This window comes from Chenopodium quinoa, unplaced genomic scaffold, assembly GCF_001683475.1.
Source record: "Chenopodium quinoa cultivar QQ74 unplaced genomic scaffold, ASM168347v1, whole genome shotgun sequence".
Taxonomy (NCBI): Eukaryota; Viridiplantae; Streptophyta; class Magnoliopsida; order Caryophyllales; family Amaranthaceae; genus Chenopodium; species Chenopodium quinoa.
This window is the reverse complement of record NW_018745188.1, coordinates 1,555,812-1,577,724: the sequence shown is the minus strand read 5'-3', so window position 1 is coordinate 1,577,724 and position 21,913 is coordinate 1,555,812. Positions and strand designations below refer to the sequence as shown.

Sequence of the window (21,913 nt, the reverse complement as noted above, 5' to 3'; positions counted from 1 at the left end):
TTTTAATGAAACTGAACAATTAATTGATGTATAGGATGATGATGATGATTTTGAAATAGGACTTGTACAAAAGTATGATCCAAATGAAGAATCAACATCATTGCAGAAGAAGCATACTGAAAAGGAATGTGAGTTGAGCAATGATGCAAATGAAGAGCAATCAACAAAATATTCATAAGGAACTCCAGTTCACAACAAATATTAAAGGCAACCAGAAGTTCTAGAAGAAGTCAAGGCTGAATCACAAGATGAGGTTCCAACTGAAGTACCAATCAACAATAATTAATAAAGATTGTATCCAATCTAGGACTTCACACTAAAGTCTTGGAAGCATACAAAATTACATCCTTTTGATGCAATCATGAGTGATATCACTAAAGGAACCCAAACTAGATCTCAGCTCAGGAACTTCTATGCATTCTATGCTTTTCTATCCTCCATGGAACCTAAGAACTATGTTGAAGCTTTAACTGATGCTTACTGGATTAATGCTATGCAAGATGAGCTAAATGAGTTTGAAAGAAATGAAGTTTGGCATTTGGAACCTAGACCTGTTGATCAAAAGACAATTGGACTGAAATGGGTATTTAGGAACAAACAAGGTGAGCATGGTATTATTGTCAGAAACACAGCAAGACTGGTTGTACAATATTTTAGGCAATATGAAGGAATTGACTATGAAGAAACATTTGCACCATTAGCCAGGTTAGAGGTTATTCGCTTACTTATTGTTTTTGCTGCTTATATGGAATTTAGGTTGTACTAGATGGACGTAAAATGTGCATTTTTGAACGGTTAACTGAAAGAAGACGTCTATGTGGAACAACCTCCTATATTTGAAAATCTAGAGTTTCTAGACCATGTTTACAAGCTTGACAAAACCCTTTATGGACTCATCCAAGATCCCAGAGCATGGTATGAAAGATTTTTTAGGTTCGTTTCGAAGAATGATTTTATTAGTGGTAAAATTGATAAAACATTGTTTTTAAAATAAAATAGAGTTGATATCTTAGTTGTATAAATTTATGTTGATGATATATTATTTGGTGGAACAAATGAATCTCTATGTAAGTATTTTGCTAACCGTATGAGTGGAAAATTTGAGATGAGCTTGATGGGAGAATTAAATTTCTTTCTTGATTTGCAAATCAAGTAAACTGAGGAAGGTATCATATCCATCAACAGAAGTTTATTAAGAAATTGGTTAAGAATAACAAGCTTGATAATGCAAAATCCTATCGAACTCCTATGGGTATAGCTAAGACTGGATGAAGATCCATCTGGAACATGCATAGATCATACTATGTATCAAGGTATGATTGTTCCTCTACTTTACTTAACAGCTAGTACACCTGATTTATCTTTTAGTGTAGGTTTATGTGCCAGGTTCCAAGCTAATCCACAGGAATCTCACGTAAAAGCAGTAAAGAGAATCGTTCGTTACTTGAAAAGAACTAATGACCTGGGTCTCTTCTATCCTAGAAATGACTCATTTGATTTAAATGGCTTTACTGACGCTAATTATTTAGGTGATTTGGTTAATTGAAAAAGCACTTTAGGTATGGCACAGTTTCTAGGACCTTGTTTAGTTTCATGGGGTTCCAAGAAGCAAAACACAATTGCTTTGTCTACAGCTGAAGCTGAATATGTAGCTGCAGCAGCTTGTTATTCTCAAATGTTATGGATAAAGCAACATGTTAGAGATCTTGGTATTTTATTTGAATGTGTTCCTATTTATTGTGATAGTACTAGTGCTATATGTTCTTATAAAGATCCAGTTCAACTTTCAAATGTCAAGCATATCCACATTAGGCATCACTTTCTAAAATACAATGTGGGGCAAGGGAGTATTAAGTTAGAATTTTTTCCTACTGAAAATCAAATTGCAGATATTCTAACCAAGCCCTTAAATAGAGAAAGATTTGAGAAATTGAGATTGGACCTTGGGATGATCAAGCTGACTTGATTGCTACTAAAGTTCAAAGATATGGCAGAAATAATATAAAAAGAGAAAAAAAGGGCATCTAGCACAATAGTGGTGTGCTAAACATAGCTAAAGTTTCACCGTTGGTGAATTCCTAGAGGTTAGTTCACAAACACCTAATTGAGTGTGTAAGTAGTAATGTACATTGCATATGTTGTGAAAAAATGTTCCAAACATGTGATTTCTTTATGGTAATTGAATTATCTTTGGAAATTGATTGAATTTGGAAAGAACACGAATTTTGGAAAATATCCTATTTAAATTTTGAAAATTAATTGAATTTATTCAATTAAAGAACTAAATAGTAAAACTGTAATAACCCATATTGTTTGTGACATTAGTATTTTAAAAAAGGTATATTTATACTAATTTTTTCTATAACTTAGTACAAATTTTAAAATAATATATTATTTTTTTATTGATCGTCGTAATGCTAGTTCATCGTAGTAGTAATTTTAAGTTCAGCGTGCGAATTAGTTTAATAGAGTGTTGGACCTAACAAACTATATTACTCACTAATGTTGACCCATTTTACTATGTCACATAAAGGGGAGAAATTAAAGGGTTTGTTGGCTGCTAATGCTCCTTGTAACCCCTATTCTAATATAATAACTATTACTAAAACAAAATATTGTTGATATCATCATCCCTTAAATTATCTTACGTGTCATTTTTTAATTAAATAATTTCCTTCCATTTCTATTAATGATGTCATTAAATATTATTTAAATTTTTTTTAACAATTATTAATTTAATAGACACTATACAATTTTGAATAATAAAAAATTGTCACTCCATGATAACATAATTATTTCATAAGAATGATAACAAAATTATTCATAAGCATAATAATAAAATTATTTAAATCGTGCATCGCGCGAGTCTAATAAAATTGACCACTCTATTGATGATTATTGTAACCCCTAATCCCTTTAATTTTGCCTAACCCTCAAACTTCACTCCTTCCCCTCTATATTACCCTTACGCTTCCCAGCCATATTACATTATTCTTGCTGCATTCTAGGCTCTAAACACACAAAATTTCTCACAATAAAATCCACAAAGTAACGGCTTTCAATTGGAGGGCGTTTGGAGTTTCAATCCTTGTTCGTTGGGACTCGTTTGTACTCGTTCTTACACTCTACTTTCAAGGTAACAAGTACTATCCCTTTGACTAGATTTCACCTAGTTTAGAATGCATGATTTAGGCCTAGAACAATTGAGAAATTCGAATGACGAAAACTAGTACAATCGTTATAAAAACTGATTTTAATTAGACGAATTGTGAATTATTTTTCCTACTGGTTTTGTGCGACATGTCTGTGTAATGGGGCTGCTACAGTCTAGTTTGATTTTCAAATGTCAAATATTTAAGTTCATGATGTGATCGATTCATGTTTATTGATAAACAATAGCTAATTGTACATGCTTGACCAAATCCATGCTATGTGCATTTCGTTGGAAATTTTTGTAACTGGACTAGCATGTTTTAGATGGTTGTGAAGCATGGAATTGACTTTCATAGCTTATAATGATTAAATTAGTTGCTTGAATCTTAGTTTAATTGGGTCATGGTTTTAACTGGTATAAGTGTTGTTTGTGAAGTATAATACGGTTTTGAGAAGTAATATGGAGTGAGTTGTTTCCTGCAATATGTGTGAAAATAGTGTGAGTATAATACTCTGATTATTACTTTATAAATCATGCCTTGAGTTCATGTAATCAAATTATGTACTGTATTTTTATGTTATTAATTTGTACAATGACTAGTAATCTAAGTAGGTGAACTTTGGCTTGATAATATTATATTAGTGTCTGAACTTTTATGTAAGCTGTTGGTTGGAATTAGTTTAGGGTATATAATCATGATTAAACCTTTTTATGTTTCTTATTATACCAGTTCAATGTGAGGGTCAATGAGTGCAAGTTTGATAATTTTTAGAGCAATAACCTAATTATTTTGATTTTTTATAGAAGTATGCATTTGCAATTTGTAAAAAATGGACAACATGTATATGTATGTGTACAGTGTGCGTGTTCTGATTAAAAGACTTCTCATGGTGTTGGTAACACAATATTTAACCAATGCATATTGCGGTGTTTGATTTGATAATTCTTGAGTATAAGACCATATGTGGCATCTCTGCTTATCATTGATATTTTTGAATTAAAATTATATTATTTTATTGATTCTTATATTTACAGCAATTTAGAAGCCATTAGACTGCGGGATTCCAATGGTTAGAATATGCCAACTACTTCGCTGCGGGATTTAAGTAGTATAACCTGGGTTAATTGTTGTCGTTCGGGAGGTTCAGAGGTGTAAGACCATATTTAACTTCTATTCGGCGCCGGGAGTTTGGCCATTCTTAGACACATTCTCCTGTGAGTTGACTGGAGGTTTGCCTGACAAACCTTAGGAAGTGGACTGCGGGCTTCCACTAGTTTTCGATCCTACTTTAGTCAAATTGTTTTTCTATGGTATTAATATTATTACTAAATTGTTTGACATGTTTTGCCTGTTTGAATTATTATATGAACTTTAACAATTATTTTAATCCGTTTTCAAGTTTTAATTTTCTAAGTAACCCAATTTTCCATTGAATAGTTTCTTTCTAATATCTTTATTTTCTTCCAGTTCATGTCTTGTGACTTTGTTTTCATATGCCTTTTTCTTTGTTCTTACCTTGTCTTGATTCCTGCTAACTGATCTCCTTGTCTTAGGGACTGATAGTTACTCCACACTGATTGTGGAACCTAAATATTATTTACAAGTTAAGAGTAGGTTCTGTTGAGTCTGGGCAAAGAGCAGAGTGTTTAGTTTATTTCTTTACAGTTTTATAGACTTCCCTATGTTATCTTTAGACCATCTCTTTTGGGACAATTGGATTTGAGGTTGTTCTTCCTCATTTGAAGTTTTTCTATGTTTACAGGCTTTTCTTTCACTTAAATATTTTTATATCTATTATTTATTTCTTCCCTTTATTTTTAGTAACCTTTAGAGTGACATTACCGTCTTGACATTATTTTCGCTAACGTCTCGCCTTCTTCTTTAGACGGGGTGTTATAAAAACTCTTCAAATCTCTCACACCGCTTCATTTAATATAAAAGCATCTTTCACCCACCTCTCTTAGTCCAGTGTCAAATCAAATTAAACCACTCAGTAAAAACCATCAACTTCTTCAAAACCCCTAAACCTTGAAACAATGGCAAACATCACTTCTATCGAATCTTCAAAACACTCTCAAGACACCCACAAATCCAAATGTGAAGAAATTTCACCCTTAACCATGGTGTCGTATCAAAAACCCGAGTAAAATCGAGCCGAAAGTTTCCAACCTCATCTATTTTGAAGAAAAACCCTAAAGAGAAATCATTAGTAGTTGAGGAAGTGGAATCTTCCGAAATTCTCAAAAGACTAGGAGCCTAGAAAAGAAAATTCAAAGACGGTTGAGGAACACATAAAGGAAGTTGAGGATTTCATAGTTGGAATAGTTGAGTCAGAAGGATAAGATGATCTAATGGAGGAAGAGACCACTTATCAATCGAAAATTGGGTCTCATGCTGGTAGGTATGTTGTGGGTCATAGACTTGATTTGTCCTAGTGTAGAAAATCTAGGTTTTTGGAATTTTTATATTTAATTTGATTTCAAGGTTGGGAACATATGTTGTTTGTTTCATCAAACAATTTTCTTTGTCCTGTGGCTATGAATGAATTCTGTGGAAAATTTAAGGTGAAGCAAGGGGTGATTTCAAGTGAACTTAAGGAATTAAAATTTTAGTTTGATGTTGAGAAGTTGGGAACTATTCTTAAAGTTCCAACTGAGAGTTTTGAGAAGTATATCAAATAAAAATCTAGTGTAAAGGTAGGGAACTATCTAGGAGGAGATATTGTTGAATTTCTAGGAGGGAAAAGGGAGAAGAAAGTGACGAGTCATAACAATCTAAGTCCATTAAATAAATTGCTGTTTAATTTGGTTAGATAAATAATTTTGCCAAGAACTTAGAAGAAAGGGAATGCATATTTAATGGATATGGATGTTATCTTATGTTTGGCAAGGAAGATAAAAATAAAATTTCCATTTTTGATGTATCAACACTTAGCTCACTGTGTGCCTAATAAGAACAAATTAGGCTATGGAGCAATTCGTCAATTGTTTTTGAGTCTGTAGGAGTAAAGCTCAAAGGTGTGTATGGTGGTTAGAAGGAGAAACTAGAGACAATAATCAATGGGGAAACTCTCCTAGGAATAAGTCTGGAAGTAGTGAATAGAATAGTGAGGAGAGTTGAAGAGAAGAAATCAACCAGTGGAAAAAAGAAAGAAAAGGCAGTTCCTTAAGAGCCCTTGAGAAAGAGTAGGAGGCTGTCAGCTAGTTCCTTTCCACATACTAGCATGGAGAAGCCAATGGAACTAGACGAGGATGAAGATAATGTTCTTGAAGGGTAAGTTGCATAACTTGCTGACAGAGCAGAAGTTGATGAGAAACAACTCAAGGAAGCTGCAAGGAAAATTCAAAAATTGTAGAGAACTGTGCAATGTCTGAAAATGAGCCTAAAGGACCAGAAAATGGAGTTCCAAAAGGGTGTCAAAAGTTTGGAGGACAAGATGGACTCCTACATTGAGAACTAGAAGGAGGATAACAAAAAGATTCTTAAGTTCCTTTAGAAATAAATCTACTTCTTTCCCTCAGCCTTCCCTAGCCTTAGCCTATCCTAGCTTTCCTTTATTTCTTTTCTTTCATACTGTCTTAGTCATGAACAATTTTCAGTTTTTGTTTTGTGAAAAATTTGAAACATTTTTGTTTGTAATCGAATTAAGCAGGGATAATTTTTAATTTTAAATGAATGTTTGGAACTTAGCCTATACATGTCAGTTTTTTATGTTATGAAAACATGTGTAGGACAGTGGAACTAACTAAAGGGAGTTTAGTAGCGCTGTCTTTAGTTTCCCACACTCGATGAATTGCTTGTGTGGCTGTGGCTAGATGCTTAATAACTTGAAGTGCATGACTTTTTTATAATGCCAAAATGGGAAAAAGAAAAGGCAAACTTGGAGGCTGAAGTTGTTCTATGTTCCAGTTCATAAAGTATCGGAAGTTTTTTTGATGTTGTTTTTAAATTAGTTTTATAGTTTATGTTTACGTTTTGTTCTATTTTTTTTTTTTCTGTTTCTAATCTTTTTTGTTTTTGTTTGTTTGTCTTTATTTCTGTTTGTGTTTATTTTTCTGTCAATAAACAAAAATACAAAATATGTCCTTCTATGTGATTTAACTTTCCTTAGAAGTATGTTAAAGTTTGTAATCATCAAAAAGGGGAAAATTGCTTAAGCTTAACACTACTACAATTCGGCCAAATTGCGATCGCCTTTGACGGTCGTTAAAATAGAAAAAAACGGTCTCTAAACATAATTGCGACCGTCAACAGTCGTAACGTGTTGGTTGTTATTAACTTGGTCGCAAAAAAACAAAATTACGATCGTTTGACGGTCACAATTTTTTGCAAACGTTTTTTAATATTCTCAATGACTGTTTGGAAAACGGTCGCAAATAAATATAATTGCGACTGGTATAGTAAGCGTTCCAAAAATTAGATTTAGCGACCGTCCTAAGCCGTCGCTAAAATTAAAAAAAAAGAAAAAAAAAAAATCAACCTCACCCCGTATCTAGCCTCACCAACCCACCACCAATGCCAACCCTATTCACCTTTACCCACATTCACTACCAACCCTATTCACCTTTACCCACCACCACCGCCCACCCAAAAATACTACCAGACACCCCGAATCACCTTCAGCCACCCCGAAAACACCTTTAGCCACCACGAATACACCTCCAGCCACCCGAATAACCTCGAAAACACCTCCAGCCACCCCGAATCACCATGAAAATAACTCCATCCACCACGAAAACTCCAGCCCACCCCGAATTCACACCCCTTTCCCACGAAAACCCAAATCAGCCACCACAAAAGCCACCCGTAAACCAAATTAACCAAAAATTAAACAAAATAACACGAAAACCCAAAAATTAGCAAAAATCAAATCCAAAAATAACAAAAATCAAACAATTTTACTTCGAATATCAAACCCTACAATTTACAAAAGTTAAGCCACAAAATTGTCCAATTTAAAATTACCCAAAAATCAAACCCAAAAATCAACAAAATAAAAAACAAAATCGAACCTAAAAAGAAACAAAAATCAACCAAAAACGAAACAAAAATAAACCAAAAACATTATAACATACATCAAACTTCGAAATTTAGCTCAAATTTTGTTTAATAAGGCCAACTTCGACCATGAAATGTCTAGATCTAGAGATTTCATGGTTGAATTTGACCTTGAAAATCATTAAATTGTTTACACCATCATTGAACTCGCCAACACTGGACTTGCCGCCATCACCGAACTCTTTAAAAGGAGAAGGAGAAGAGGAAAGAGGTCGGGGAGAAGAGGAAAGAGAAAAAGAAGAGAAGAGGAAAGATAGAGAGGAGAGGAAAAGAGGATAGATGCATGAGGAGAGATAGAGGATAGAGAGTAAACGGTTGCTTCTAATACTAGGTTTTGGGAGGATCTAATTTTATACCCTTTTTAATTTAAAAAAACACTTTTGCGACCGCTATTAGCGGCCGTTATTTTGCGACCGTTTGCCAACGGTCGTAATTAACGCATTTTGCGACTGGTATTAGTAGTTGTAATTTTGCAACCGTTTCTCAAACGGTCGTAATTAAAGCATTTTGCGACCGCTACTAACGGTCGTAACAGAACTAATTTAATTTTGAATAAATTTTCACATGAATTTTATTTTAAATATATATTTAAGTACCTTCTCCCCCGTTTTATAACCCAAAAACGGTCGCAAATTTGCGACCGCTTTAAAAACGATCGCAAATATCATTTTTTGCGACCGTTTTCATGACAGTCGTAAAAAACGATCGCAATTCGGCCAAATTTTAGTAGGTTAAGAGTTTTGATGATGATGAATATAAACTATCAAACTTAAATTTGACGGAGCAAACTGGAAGTCAAGTGACAGCAGGAATTAGTCTTGGACTGCGTGAAGCCCAAGTGTCTTGGAATGCAATAATTAACGGAGCAATTTAGAATTGCTAAGGTTTTATTCTTAGAATTTCTATATATATGTTTGGAAGGAATACATATGAGATTTATTAAAAAAGTGACAAAAAGATTAGCAAGCTTAAAATAGGAAAAAGTTTTAAAAAGATAAGTTTTTAAGAGAAGATTTTATAGGAAGATTTTATTTCGTAAAAACTGATTATATAAAAAGATATTATTCTCTTGATAGTTTATATTTGATAAGTTTTCTAAAAAGATTTACTTAAAACTGTGTTTTGTTTGTTTTGGTAAAATAACATAAAGGAAATTTTGTGAAAAACTACCTATTATAATCCAGAATTTGGGAGAAACTACCTATTAAAAAAAATGTTGTAATTGACTACCTAATTTTTTTAAAAATGTTGTAATTTACTACCAAGTCAAACTCCTTCATAATCCGGCGTAAGGTAGTAAATTACAAAATTTTTTGAAAATTAGGTAGTCAGTTACAACATTTTTTTTAATAGGTAGTTTCTCGCAAATTCTGGACTATAATAGGTAGTTTTTTCACAAAATTTACTAACATAAATATCTTTTGAAAACCCTACTTTCTATTTGAGCTAGTCTTATATAAATTGTAGTGATCACATTTCATATTTTCTTTGAGTTTATGCGTGAAGAATTCAAAGAGTGCTTGATAGTGTTACTTTGCCAAGTTCATTCATTGTCATATTTATTTCGGATTTCATGTGTATCTTGCCTTTCATATACTAGAGATCAATTATTTGTATTGTTTGGGTTATTGGGTGTGTGTGGGTGAAATATATCTTATCATACAGTTTTGTTAGCTTCTAGGTTGATGCTGAGTAAAAGTAATTAGGATAAGAATCGAAGTTGGGGACTTAGGTTGGGTAGAATAGGGTTCTACTGTGTCACAAGTTCAGGCTGGAACTTGTGAGTAAAGGTCTGAGTGTAATAGGTTGTAACTTGTAAGTTTCCCCTGTTATAGTGGCTTGGTTTTGTTTTGGAAATCCCTTAGAGGGTCAAGGTTTTACTTCTAGTTGGGCCCTGGAAGGTTTCCTCAGAAAATACTATGTGCATTGCAAGTTCCTTTACACTCTATTTTTATATTCCGCAAAAAATAGTCACTAGTGTTCTTGTCAACAAACAATGTTGATGATTGTAGGTTGTCAAGTTGAAGATCTCAATTCATGAAAATGAGTTGGAGCCATCACTTGGACAATAAATCCTTAATCATATATAATCCATAACGCTCTCAAATTTTATCATCTTATTATGAAAGTGATCGATGATCAGGGTGCTATGATTTGCAAAGTAATAATAACTAAACCTATGCAATAAGTGAACGACAACATTAAAAATTGCATGAAAAAAATCAAGCATATTTAAATATGGATATGATTTTTATTAATGTTCTGTGAAGAGTATTACTCTTAAGATATTTTGGGAAAACCATTAATTATAAGATGAACGTTGAAAGGTTTCAAAATGGAATAAAATTTACTAATTATTCCATAAAACTATTTAATTGTGGTTTAGAATTAAATAATGAGTCCATTCGATTTTGAGAATATTCAAAATAGGGTATCAAGACAATATCATGGATAAAGAAACACCTATTAAGTGAACTTTGAATATTATAATCGAATATGATCCCATATCAAGGTCATTTAAATGTTGAACGATTAATGACCACTTGAGATTAGTATGTAGTATGACTTATAGCACCGTTTCTTGTGCTAAAAGGACATAGTTATATTAAATCATTTGCATAGGTGTTGGTTTAGAACCATACCGTATCAAACTATGAGAATACATTAAGAGATTGAAAACATCATAAGTATATTTCTCGTTATGACTATCGGAACCTCTTTCCTTCACCATGAGTACTACAAGTTCTCTTGTTTGAGTACTAGTCTGTTTAGATGTCTGTCAAACGTCTGCCGTACATGGGGATTATAAAGGTAACACTGGGGTGGCTAGGTCCTTTTAGTAAGAGAAGCTTACAATACAATACTAGGAACGTCCCCTTATTTAACAAATAGGGAACAATGTCTTTGTTGTTTAGAAGGCTTCTCGATGAGCGAGACTATGAAAATGCATGGCCGTGTTCAGATGAATTTTAGAAATCATCTTCTTATTGACCATCAAACTTGGATTTCGAGAATTACTTCTTGACGTAATAAGAGTGACGAATAATCTTACCTTATAGTTCATGAAGAGACATTAAGTGACATAGGATACAGGCGATACACTAATAGTGCACTTGATTGTAAGGAATGGTGTCCTTCGAACAAGTGTATTAATACGATAGAGGGTTCAGAATTAATTACGGAACTAATTATTCAGCAAAATAAAGTGCTCAAAATGCCTAGTGGGAGGCCGCTTCCGATCTGTAATATTAATATATAATTAATATTACAGCTTAATATTAACTGAACCCTTTGGGTCAAACCCAATCTAGTTAACGATTAGTGATGACGAATTAATCTGAAAGGAATTAATGAGTCATTAGAGTATTACGAAGAAAGACATCAGATTTTGAGCTTAGAGCGTCAGAATCGAATCTCAAAAGTTAAGCCAAAATTTGGGGATTGGCGAGACGGGAAATGCTTCTAGTACAAGTAAATCTCGTGACTCGCAATGGCACAGCCACGCGAAAGTCTAGGGAAGCATGCCACGCTGGAAGTGCGCCACGTTAGCAGCGCGCCATGTTGGCAACCTGCCACGCTAGGAGGTTGTGTAGGGGGGCAAACCGAACCCATCTTAGGGTTCAAGGTTGGTTGCCACATGGTTAGCTCACATTAGATGTGAGTTGCCTTGGGGAGCAAGTGGGGAAGTTGTCCTCACCTAACAAATTCACACTTCTTACTTAGTTGTTCCTTGGTTGATTTAATAAGGAATTAAATTTAACATTCTTTCCATGTGGGATCTTTTTGGTGAGAAAGTCCTACATTGAATGATGAGAAGGTTTCACAAAGAATCATTCCTTATAAATACCAAAGGCATACCTCGGTAATCACTCACTTGAGTTAAAATCAATAAGGGATCTCCTATTAGGTGAGAAAACCTTTTAGTACGTTATACTCTAGTCTTTCTTGGTCAATCTCCGGCTAAACTCCTGGGTAGGGGCCATACGGGTCGTGCTTGAGTCCGTGTTCGTTCAAGTAAGAGCTCGGATAGGCGAAGCACGCTACAAGGGTAAGATCGTCTTTTTTTTCTTTTGTTAATTATGTTATTAATTATGTTAATTAATATGTTTATGTTTAGTTGTATTTGTGTATGTGTGGGTCTTGGGATCGAGTTTTGTTTTCGCATGGTGTTGGACATAAGAAACCCCAACACAATAATCTTATGGTATTAATTATGAAGGTTACAAAACTGAAGGTCGGTCGAGTGCTGGCGGATACTGGCAGCACATCCGACATAATCAGCCTTGGATGTTTAAAGAACTTAATGTTTTTGGAATATGCCCTCCAGGATATTTTCCACCCGATTGTTGGATTTGGTGGGAGTATTATCCACCCAGTTGGACGAATAGATTTTCTCGTCTAATTTGGAAAGAAGGGAGAGGGAAGGGACATGTTCGTCCGTTTCCTAATAATCAAAGAGCTTACAGGATACGACGTTATCCTCGGTCGCTGAACTTTAACAGCATCTAAGTTAGTAATTGTCCCTCAAGATGCTGATGAAGTTTGAGTGGAAAGATGGAAAGATTGGTTCCATTCAAGGTAACAAAAAATTGGCTAAAGAATGTAACCTGCTGGTTGTAAAGCCAATAGTGCACGGAGATGGCCAAGCGTCCGATCGAAATACCAAAGAAGGGTCTCTCTATACATGCAAGGTTGGCAAGAAGCGTAAGTTGATCAAGGAGCAAGCATAGCAACTACTGATTATTGGACTACCAGAAGAGTTGAGACCACATTCGGCCGGTGATCATGAAGACAAAGTGCTCGACCCCGACTAGCCTCATCGGACGGTCAAAGTCGGCATTATGACTATGGGTTTTCTTAGAGATAAATTAGTAAAATTTTTAAGAGAATTCAAAGATGTATTTGCGTTTGAAGTCCATGAGATGCGGGGCATCAGTCCAGATCTGGTCGTTCATAAGTTAGTCATGAATCCAACTATTAAGCTGGCTCAGCAAAAGAAGAGGAATCATTTAGAAGAAAGGAATCATGTGGCCGCAACAGAACTAAAAAAGCTGTTGGACGTCGGTTTTATTCGACAATGTTACTATCCAGATTGGGTAGCAAATGTGGTTCTTATGAAAAAGCCGAATGGAACATGGAGAATGTGTTTAGTTACAGCAACTTCAATAAGGCATGTACTAAGGATAGTTTCCCCTTGCCTAAAATTGACCGACTGGTCGATTTAACGACAAAAAGTGCCCTTATGAGCTTTATGAACGCTACTTGGGATTCTACGTGATCCCTTTATGGGAAGAAGATCAAGAAAAAACAGCATTTGTGACCGAGTAGGGGCTATATTGTTACAAAGTTATGTCGTTTGGCTTGAACAACGCCCCTAATAATTTTTAAATACTTGTTGATGAGTGGCAGTTATGCCACGATTAAAGGTTCATTTTGATAGTCATTTTCCCACATTTGCGGCTTGTTTGCATCCTTTTCTTTGCACTTAGTCCCCTTTCCCTTATGCATCTTCTTTCCTAGATTTTGCCCCTTTTTCCTACTCTTTGCTTTGATTTTGTTGCTTATTCTTTGTAGGAACCATCGGGGTTTTCAAGAGGAGGAAGCTAAGCTCAAGGAAATTTAAAGGAAGCAAGATTCAGAGGAGGTTCGGCCGAACCTCCTAAAGGTGTGGCCGAACCTGCTCAGTGGTCCGGCCGAACATCGAGGTAGAGTCAAGAAGCAATTTGGCAATTTTGCAGGAGTGGTCGAACCTCAGAAGTTCGACCAGACCAAGATCAGGGAGGTTCGACCGAACCTACCCATGGTTCGGCCGAACCTACCCTGTAGTCCGGCCGAACCTTCCCAATGTTCAGTCGGACCACTCCTCTATTTCAGCTGGCTCTGTACGGACTATATAAGTCCCATTTTAGAACGTTTTGAGGGAATAAGATTAACTTAGTTTTAATTTTCTGCACTTTTAGCTTAATCGAGAGAGAGAAACACTATTAGTCTGCATTTGGTAGAGAGAGAAAGTGTGGATTTCTTCATTAATGAACTTGGATTTTGAAGAAGAAGCTTGTTTAATCTTTTGTAGATCTTCAACTTCAATTAATGAGCAATCTCTTACACTTTCTCTTTACTTTTGCATTTAATTTTGCTTGTTTACTTTGATTTTCCGTCTTTGCTTATTAATCATGTTGATTCTTATTGATTTGGTGATTGATATTGTTTTCAACATGATTTGTGAGTAGTCACTTAGCCATGGGTGTAGGGATGGTGTAGTTGCTAATATTTCATGCTTATAATATTGGGATTAAGTTAATTGTGATTAAAATCTTTGCATGCTTGATATTCTTTGATCTTCTTGCAAGTGCACATTGTTAGTTAATTAAAGGTGAATCTTTGCTAACAAGGAACGGAAGTTGACTTAGTTAAGATTCATTACTATCGATTGTTCTTTGATTGCACCTCCCAATATACGGTTCTAGTGTGGAAACATAGAGGCTATGTTAGGAGAAACCAATTAACCCCGTAAGGCGGTTAGATTGAACCTTATATCGATATTCATGTATGTTTAGTTCGCTATTGATTTGCTTTTATGTTATTGCATGATCAAGCGGCATCTACATCTACCCATCTCCCTTGGTGTTTAGTTATATTGATTTTAACTCGTTTTATGTTAAGTTTAATCTCTTAGTTATTCCTATCCTTTGTCCCGAGATAGCTTAAAGTCTAGTGATGAATGCGGTGTTTATGTGCTTCTGCCTGTGGTTCGACCCCTCTTCTTGTCATATACTTGTATTAGGATAATTCGAGTGTTATAAATTATATTTGATTTAGGTGTAGTTGTCTAACGACGCAATTATTCCTTTATCAAATTGGCGTCGTTGCCGGGGAGACGGCTTCCATTGCTATTTCATTGCTTGTTTGAGACTATCTCATCTTTTATTTGTTAGTGTTTGCTAATTTTGTTACTTGTCAGTGCTTATGTTCTTCTTAGCTTTGTTGTATGAACAAAGGACGAACCCGCTCAAGATCTTTGATTCCCATCGATCCAGAGCTAGAGAAGTCTTTGTCCCTACTTCGAAGAGAAGCAAGAGCAAGAAGTAGAAATTCTCACACCCCGACGAGAGGAGTAAGAGAATTAGAAGATACTCCACCCTCTTCACCCTCTAGTGAATAATTAGATAGCCCTAATTCATTATCGAGTCCGGAAATCAACCCTTTCTCAACTATAAGTTCGAAAGTGAAAAAAGTCCTAAAATGGGAGAGAATACGCCTTTAAGTCATCTTGGGGCTCCCGAAGCCTTTAGAGCACAAAGTGGGATCCTAACTCCTACTACTCAAGCCAACAATTTCGATATCAAGCTTAATTTGATTGCTTTGATTGAGAGGAAACAATTCTCGGGTGGAAAGTTTGAGAGTCCTCATGAGCACTTAAAAGAGTTTAAGATATATTATGACACAATAAAGGCCAATGGAGTGACTAAAGAATATATTCGCCGCAAGATGTTTCCATTTGCACTAATTGGGAGAGGTCTAGAATGGCTAGAGAAGGAGGTTCCCCCTTACTCTCTCACAACATGGGACCAAGTAACTACGGCTTTCTTGATGAGGTTTTATAACCATAGGAAGACCGCCGAGGCTCGGTCTTTGATTCAAGGTTTTCACCAAAAGAGTGGTGAGTCTCTAATTGCGGCATGGGAACGATACAAAGAGCTTCAACTCCAATGCCCATACCATGGGATACCCAAGTATCAACTCATTCACACTTTCTATGGAGGTCTCACACCTCAAGGAAGAACAAGCCTAGACGCCGCGGCCGGCGGTCCAATCATGAACAGAGGAGAGGATGAAGTGGAGTGTATTATAGAGGAGTCCACAAAGCACTATGATGATTGGTATGAAGGAGAAAGGGATGCTACTTCTAGTAAGGGTATTTATGCATTGGAGCAAGCCAACGCAATTAATAACCTCTCTACCCAAATCTTACAATACAATTCCCCAAGGATGCATGTTTTGTTCTAATTGTGAAACCCATAATCATGATACCTCCCATAGTGTATATGCTTGTAAAGTTCAACCCCTTTCCCATGAACATGATGATAATATGGAAAATTTCAATTCCATTGAACTTGAGGCCAAACTCCAATCAAATGGGGAATTGGAATCAAGGTGGAAACCGTGGTTGGAACCAAAGTGGTGGTGGTTATGATAGCCAATACCATGGTGGGGGAGGCCCTTCCAATTTCAATGGAAGAGGCTACTCTAACCAAAAGGGGTATGGTAATCAAAACCAACAACCTAATTCCCGATACCATGACCATCAAAATCAAAATTTTGGTGATCAAGGTAACATGGGAAATAATCAACAAAGCAATTTTCCTAACCAAGGCACCGGAGGCAATATATAGGGGTCAATATGTTTCTAACTATGCCCAAACTAATAGGCCTCCGGGTTTTCATCAACCCAACTTCCTCCACCTCAACAACCTCTTCAACTTGAAGCCCCTCCAAATGATCCCGTGATGGCTAAATTAGATGCTCTATTGAAAATGCGAGAGGAGGATCAAAAGAAACATGAAGAGGCCCAAAAACGCACCAATGCTCACATGAAAATGCTTAAGACCCAAATTGCTCAACTTGAATCTAATTCATCCCCTTCTTCTTATTATTAATCTTCTTCTTCTTCTTCTCACATTCCAAGTCAAGGAGTCAACCCAAAACCTTTGTATGCCGTGACAACTAGGAGTGGGAAGGTAGTAGGGAGTGACCCTTTAGTTGAGGAAGAACCCCAAGAAGAGGTTGAGTTATAGAATGAGGGTGAAAAAACCAATAAGCCATTGAGTGTTGAAAAGGAAAAAGATGTTTAGGTGCCAAAGGAAAAAGAAGCCACCCCCTTGCCCCTAAATCGCCAACCTAGAGAGGATAAGCTACCCTTTCCACAACAATTTGTGAGAGCTAAACTTAATGCCCAATTTGGGATGTTTTGGGAAGTCATTAAGAATTTGCATATTTCCGTCCCTTTTGTTGTTGCTATGAAGAAAATGCCCCACTATTCCAAATTCTTGAAAGATCTTTTGAGTGGGAGAGGGGAGTGGGAGATAGTGAGTTTGACCGCCAATTGTAGTGCAATTCTTTCCAACAAACTCCCTACCAAATTGAAAGATCGGGTAACTTTTCCATCCCTTTTTCTATTAATGGCATTGAATTTGATAAAGCCTTGTATGATTTAGGAGCAAGTGTGAGTCTCATGCCCTATTCCGTCTACCAAAAGCTTAGTGTAGGAACCCTCTCCCCCACTATTATTACTCTCCAACTAGCGGATCGTTCCATTAAGTTCCCCATGGGCAAGGTTGAGGACATTCCCCTTAGGGTAGGAAAGTTCATATTCCTCGTGGATTTCTATGTGCTAGAGATGGATGAGGATGAGAGGATTCCTATAATTTTGGGTAGACCATTTCTAGCTATTTCTAGAGCTATCATCGATGTGAAGGAGGGTAAGATATCCTTGAAAATTGACAATGATTCCATTGAGCTTGATTTGAATAATGTCATGCAACAACCCTACTCAAGTAGTGAATGCTTTAGAGTAGATGTTCTTGATACCGTGTTTAATGAATTTTCTCGCTCCCACTTGCATGCTACTAATGATCCGCTCGAAAGTGTGTTGTTGAATGAATCAAAGATAGGTACTCACAAAGAAGACATACAATTCTATGAGGATTTTCTAGAGTAAAGCAATAAGGAGTGCAAGGATGCGAGCATGGAAGAGGGGGCTCCTTACATTCATGACCTCTTTCAACTTGAAGAAAGATGGCTTCTCATTTGCCTATTTTCTTCATTTCTCAACTTATAAATTTATTCATTCTCAAACCATATCATAATTACATATTTATAAGTGATTGTGAGTTGAAATTACATAAAAGAAGCAAAGTTCTAAAGTTTTTGGGCCCATTTTATCAAAATAAAGGCATTTTGAGCCGAAATAAGTTATAACATGCCTACTTTCTTCATTTCTCAACTTATAATCTTATTCTTTCTCAAACTATTTCAGATTTCGCATGGAAGCAAAACTTCAAAGAGAAAGAGGGTGGAAAAGCCTAAAAGCATTGATCAACCTAAGAAGAAGCTAAGTGAACAAAGGTCCAAGAGTGAACAAGCGTCGAAGTTGCACTCTTTGAAAGGCTCACCCATGAAACCTACACTAGTTGAAGACATTGTTCTTCAACCGCTCTCTGCTGACATGATCTTTTTTCACAACCGTGCTTGTCATTTGGTCGATCCCATGGAAGTTGCACTTCCTAAGGCAATGTTCCACAGTGATGAGGATGTAGTTGCATGGATCAGCAAACAAGATGTGAAGGAATTTGTATGTGGTGCAAAGCTTAACATTTCCCTCATCCAAACATTCATGAGCACTTCAATGCCCACATAATCTACACTTTTTCAAGTTATTCAAATTTATGGTGATTATCCTACATATGATTAATTATTCAATGTTCATGCACGCAGAGCACTACAGGAGCACTTAACTAAAACTGTTTCTCCTTGTAAAGTTGGGTGGTTATGTCCCGAGCAGTTATCCACTATTAGAGTCATAGGCAACCCCCATGACATGTTGTACTATGTTGAGCAAAGTATTAGGGAATCAGCGGGTGCGGGAGACAAGTTCATATTCGCCCCATGTTATAAAGAGTAAGTCTAACCATGTTAAATTCAATCGATTTGGCCTCATTATATGTTGACTCCTAAATATTAATTTTCTTGTCTATTGTGTACTTATGTAGGGAGCATTGGAGCCTCATGGTGATTTGTAATTCCAAAAACACAATTTATCACCTTGATTCAGCTCGATCATCGGAGAAGTGGCTCGTGAAGTCTATATTTCAAAAGTAAATATATATAGCTACCTAGTGGTGATTATTGCTAATAATAAATAATTTAGTAGTCATACGACTAATCAAATTTGAATGTACTTTATTTACTACAGTGTTATGAAGAAGCTACATTGTCGTGCTCCAAAGGGTCCAACATGGAACTCACCGTTGGTAATTTACATGATATTGTGATTATCTTTAAAATCTATGTTAGTAAATATTTGCTAATTTCCTTGCATGTTTCACTGATGTGATTTGTTTTTCATATGCTAGTGCGCACAACAAGAAAATGGACTTGATTGTGCTTAGTATGTGATGAGATTCATGCTTGACATTGTGACTCATTGTACGGACACTCAACAGCTTGATGAGGTAAGTCCTAAAACTTAATAAAATGCTATATTGATGTGATTTCTAGCCTTAGACACCTAATATTATCCAACATTGACATGTTATGAGAAATAAAAAGCTCATTTGGCAAGAAAGGTAGAAAATGGGCTGAATAGAAGTCATTTAGGCCATATTTGAGCCATTTTGTGTTAATATGCTTTTTGATGTGATTTCTTTCCTTATACACCTATAACTAGATAATATTGACATGTTATGAGATAAATAAAGTTTACTTAATAAGAAATGTAGGAAATGGGCAAAGTAAAGTCATATAGGCCATATTCGGGCCATTTTGAGTAAAAAGTGTCTTCAACCTTAATAAAATGCTCTTTTGATTCAATTTTAGGGCTTAGACACATAAAACTAGGTGTCATTGACATGTTATGAGAAAGAAATAGTTCATTTGATAAGTAATGTACGAAATGGGCTACATAAAAGTCATATAGACCATATTTGGGCCATTTTGAGTAAAATGCGTTGTTAAACTGATTGAAATGATATATTGATGTGATTTTTAGCCTTAGACACCTAATATTACCCAACATTTACATGTTATGAGAATTAGAAAGGTGATTTGACAAGAAAGGTAGATAATGGGCTGAATAGAAGTCATATGGGCCATATTTGGGCCATTTTGTGTTAATATGCTCTTTTGATGTGATTTCTTTCCTTATACACCTATAACTAGATAATATTGACATTTTTTGAGATAAATAAAGTTCATTTAATAAGAAATGTAGGAAATGGGCAAAGTAAAGTCATATAGGCCATATTCGGGCCATTTTGAGTAAAAAGCGTCTTAAACCTTAATAAAATGTTCTTTTGATTCAATTTTAGGGATTAAACACATAAAACTAGGCGTCATTGACATGTTATAAGCAAAAAATAGTTCATTTGATAAGTAATGTAGGAAATGGACTACATAGAAGTCATATAGGTAATATTTGATAAAATACATATTGTTTTGCCTAATTAATTAATTCTAACATAATGTTTTTATATTTCAAGTTTTGCAAGGTCCAAAAGGATATTCCATTGACAATCAAGGAGCTTAATGAAGTTCGTGACATGTTGAAGTCTTTTATCACCTTCAACATGTAAATGGCATTTTAATTGTAAATTATTTATGTTAACTTTTGAACTGTATTATTATTCATTATATATTTACTTACTATCATTTGTATATACATATATAACACTTTTTTTTTATTGTATTGCATTTGGGAATATTTATATCTACATATACATATAAATTCTTGTTTTTAATATTATTTTTGTATCTTATTATAATATTTAATAATATTTTTATTATTAGTAATTATAATAATAATATTATTATTATTATTATTATTAGTAATTATAATAATAATATTATTATTATTAGTAATTATAATAATAATATTATTATTATTAGTAATTATAATAATAATATTATTAATAATTTTATTTAATATAATTGCTGGAATTACAGGTTATTATTAGTGCTGGAAACAGATTTTTTTTTTAAATATTATTGCACGAAAAATGGAAAAAAAATTGAGTAAAAAGGCACCGGTTAACCGGTGAAAAAATCTAGCAACCACCACAAAAAAAAGGCGGGAGACTATTTTAGGCACTGGTTAACCGGTGGCCAAAATAGTTAAAGGCACCGGTTAACCGGTGCCAAATCAGGTAAAGGGCACCGGTTTTGAACCCGTGCTAAAAAGGGGGGTATTTGGCACCCCGCACATCGAATGTGGTTCAAACCGGTGCCTTAGACCGGGTTTGTACCGCTGCCAAAGCCCATTTTTCACTTAGTGTAATTTAGTTTTGTTTTCTTTATTGTAAAAATAAATGAAAAAACTAACGTTCTGTTTTACTTTGTTATCCTCAGAAGTTTGCTTAGTGTGTCATCATAAAAAAGGGCATACTTGTTTACCCTTATTAGGTTTTGATTATGATAGTTATGATTGAGCGTACTTCTATTTAATAACGATTTTCTAGTGTTGTGATGTTTGCAGGTTTAGTAAACTCTGGGAGTTGAAGAAGGAACTGAAATAGAAGAACTTTAGAAGATCCATGAGAATACAAGTAAAGTTAGAAGAAGAGTTCCAGAAATGGAACTTCAAGAAGTTTCCTAACAGGAACTTCGGAACGGGTTGTAACGACCTGGTTCCGGGGTAATGCTGGGGCAAATCCTAAGATCCAGAATATATCAAGACTACAAGTTCCAGAACAAGAGTTTCAGAGAAGCAACATGAAGAGAAAGAAATAGAAGTATATTTCTCTAGGATCATATAAGTATGTTGGACATAAAAATCGGTTTGGAACAAGTCTATATAGAACCAAGGTGAACTCCAAATAATCATTGAAATTAGAGTAACTGACTTGTCAGGAACTCAGAGAATGTAAGAGTTCAGGAACCTAACAGGAACTGAAGTATGCACGTCGGTAAAAGTCGGTTTTAATGAT

At 35.2% G+C, this 21,913-nt stretch overlaps 1 protein-coding gene across 1 annotated transcript; it reads left to right on the top strand.

Moving 5' to 3' along the window:
- The first annotated feature begins 361 nt into the window (after positions 1–361).
- Positions 362–766, top strand: LOC110710906 (uncharacterized mitochondrial protein AtMg00820-like). The gene has a single exon (XM_021889250.1). The coding sequence runs from the start codon at positions 362–364 to the stop codon at positions 764–766; it is 405 nt and encodes a 134-aa protein (XP_021744942.1).
- The last annotated feature ends 21,147 nt before the right edge of the window (positions 767–21,913 follow it).

What these genes read in the sequence shown, in the direction of transcription:
- LOC110710906 (XM_021889250.1), top strand. Translation starts at nt 362, where the DNA reads ATGAGTGATATCACTAAAGGAACCCAAACTAGATCTCAGCTCAGGAAC.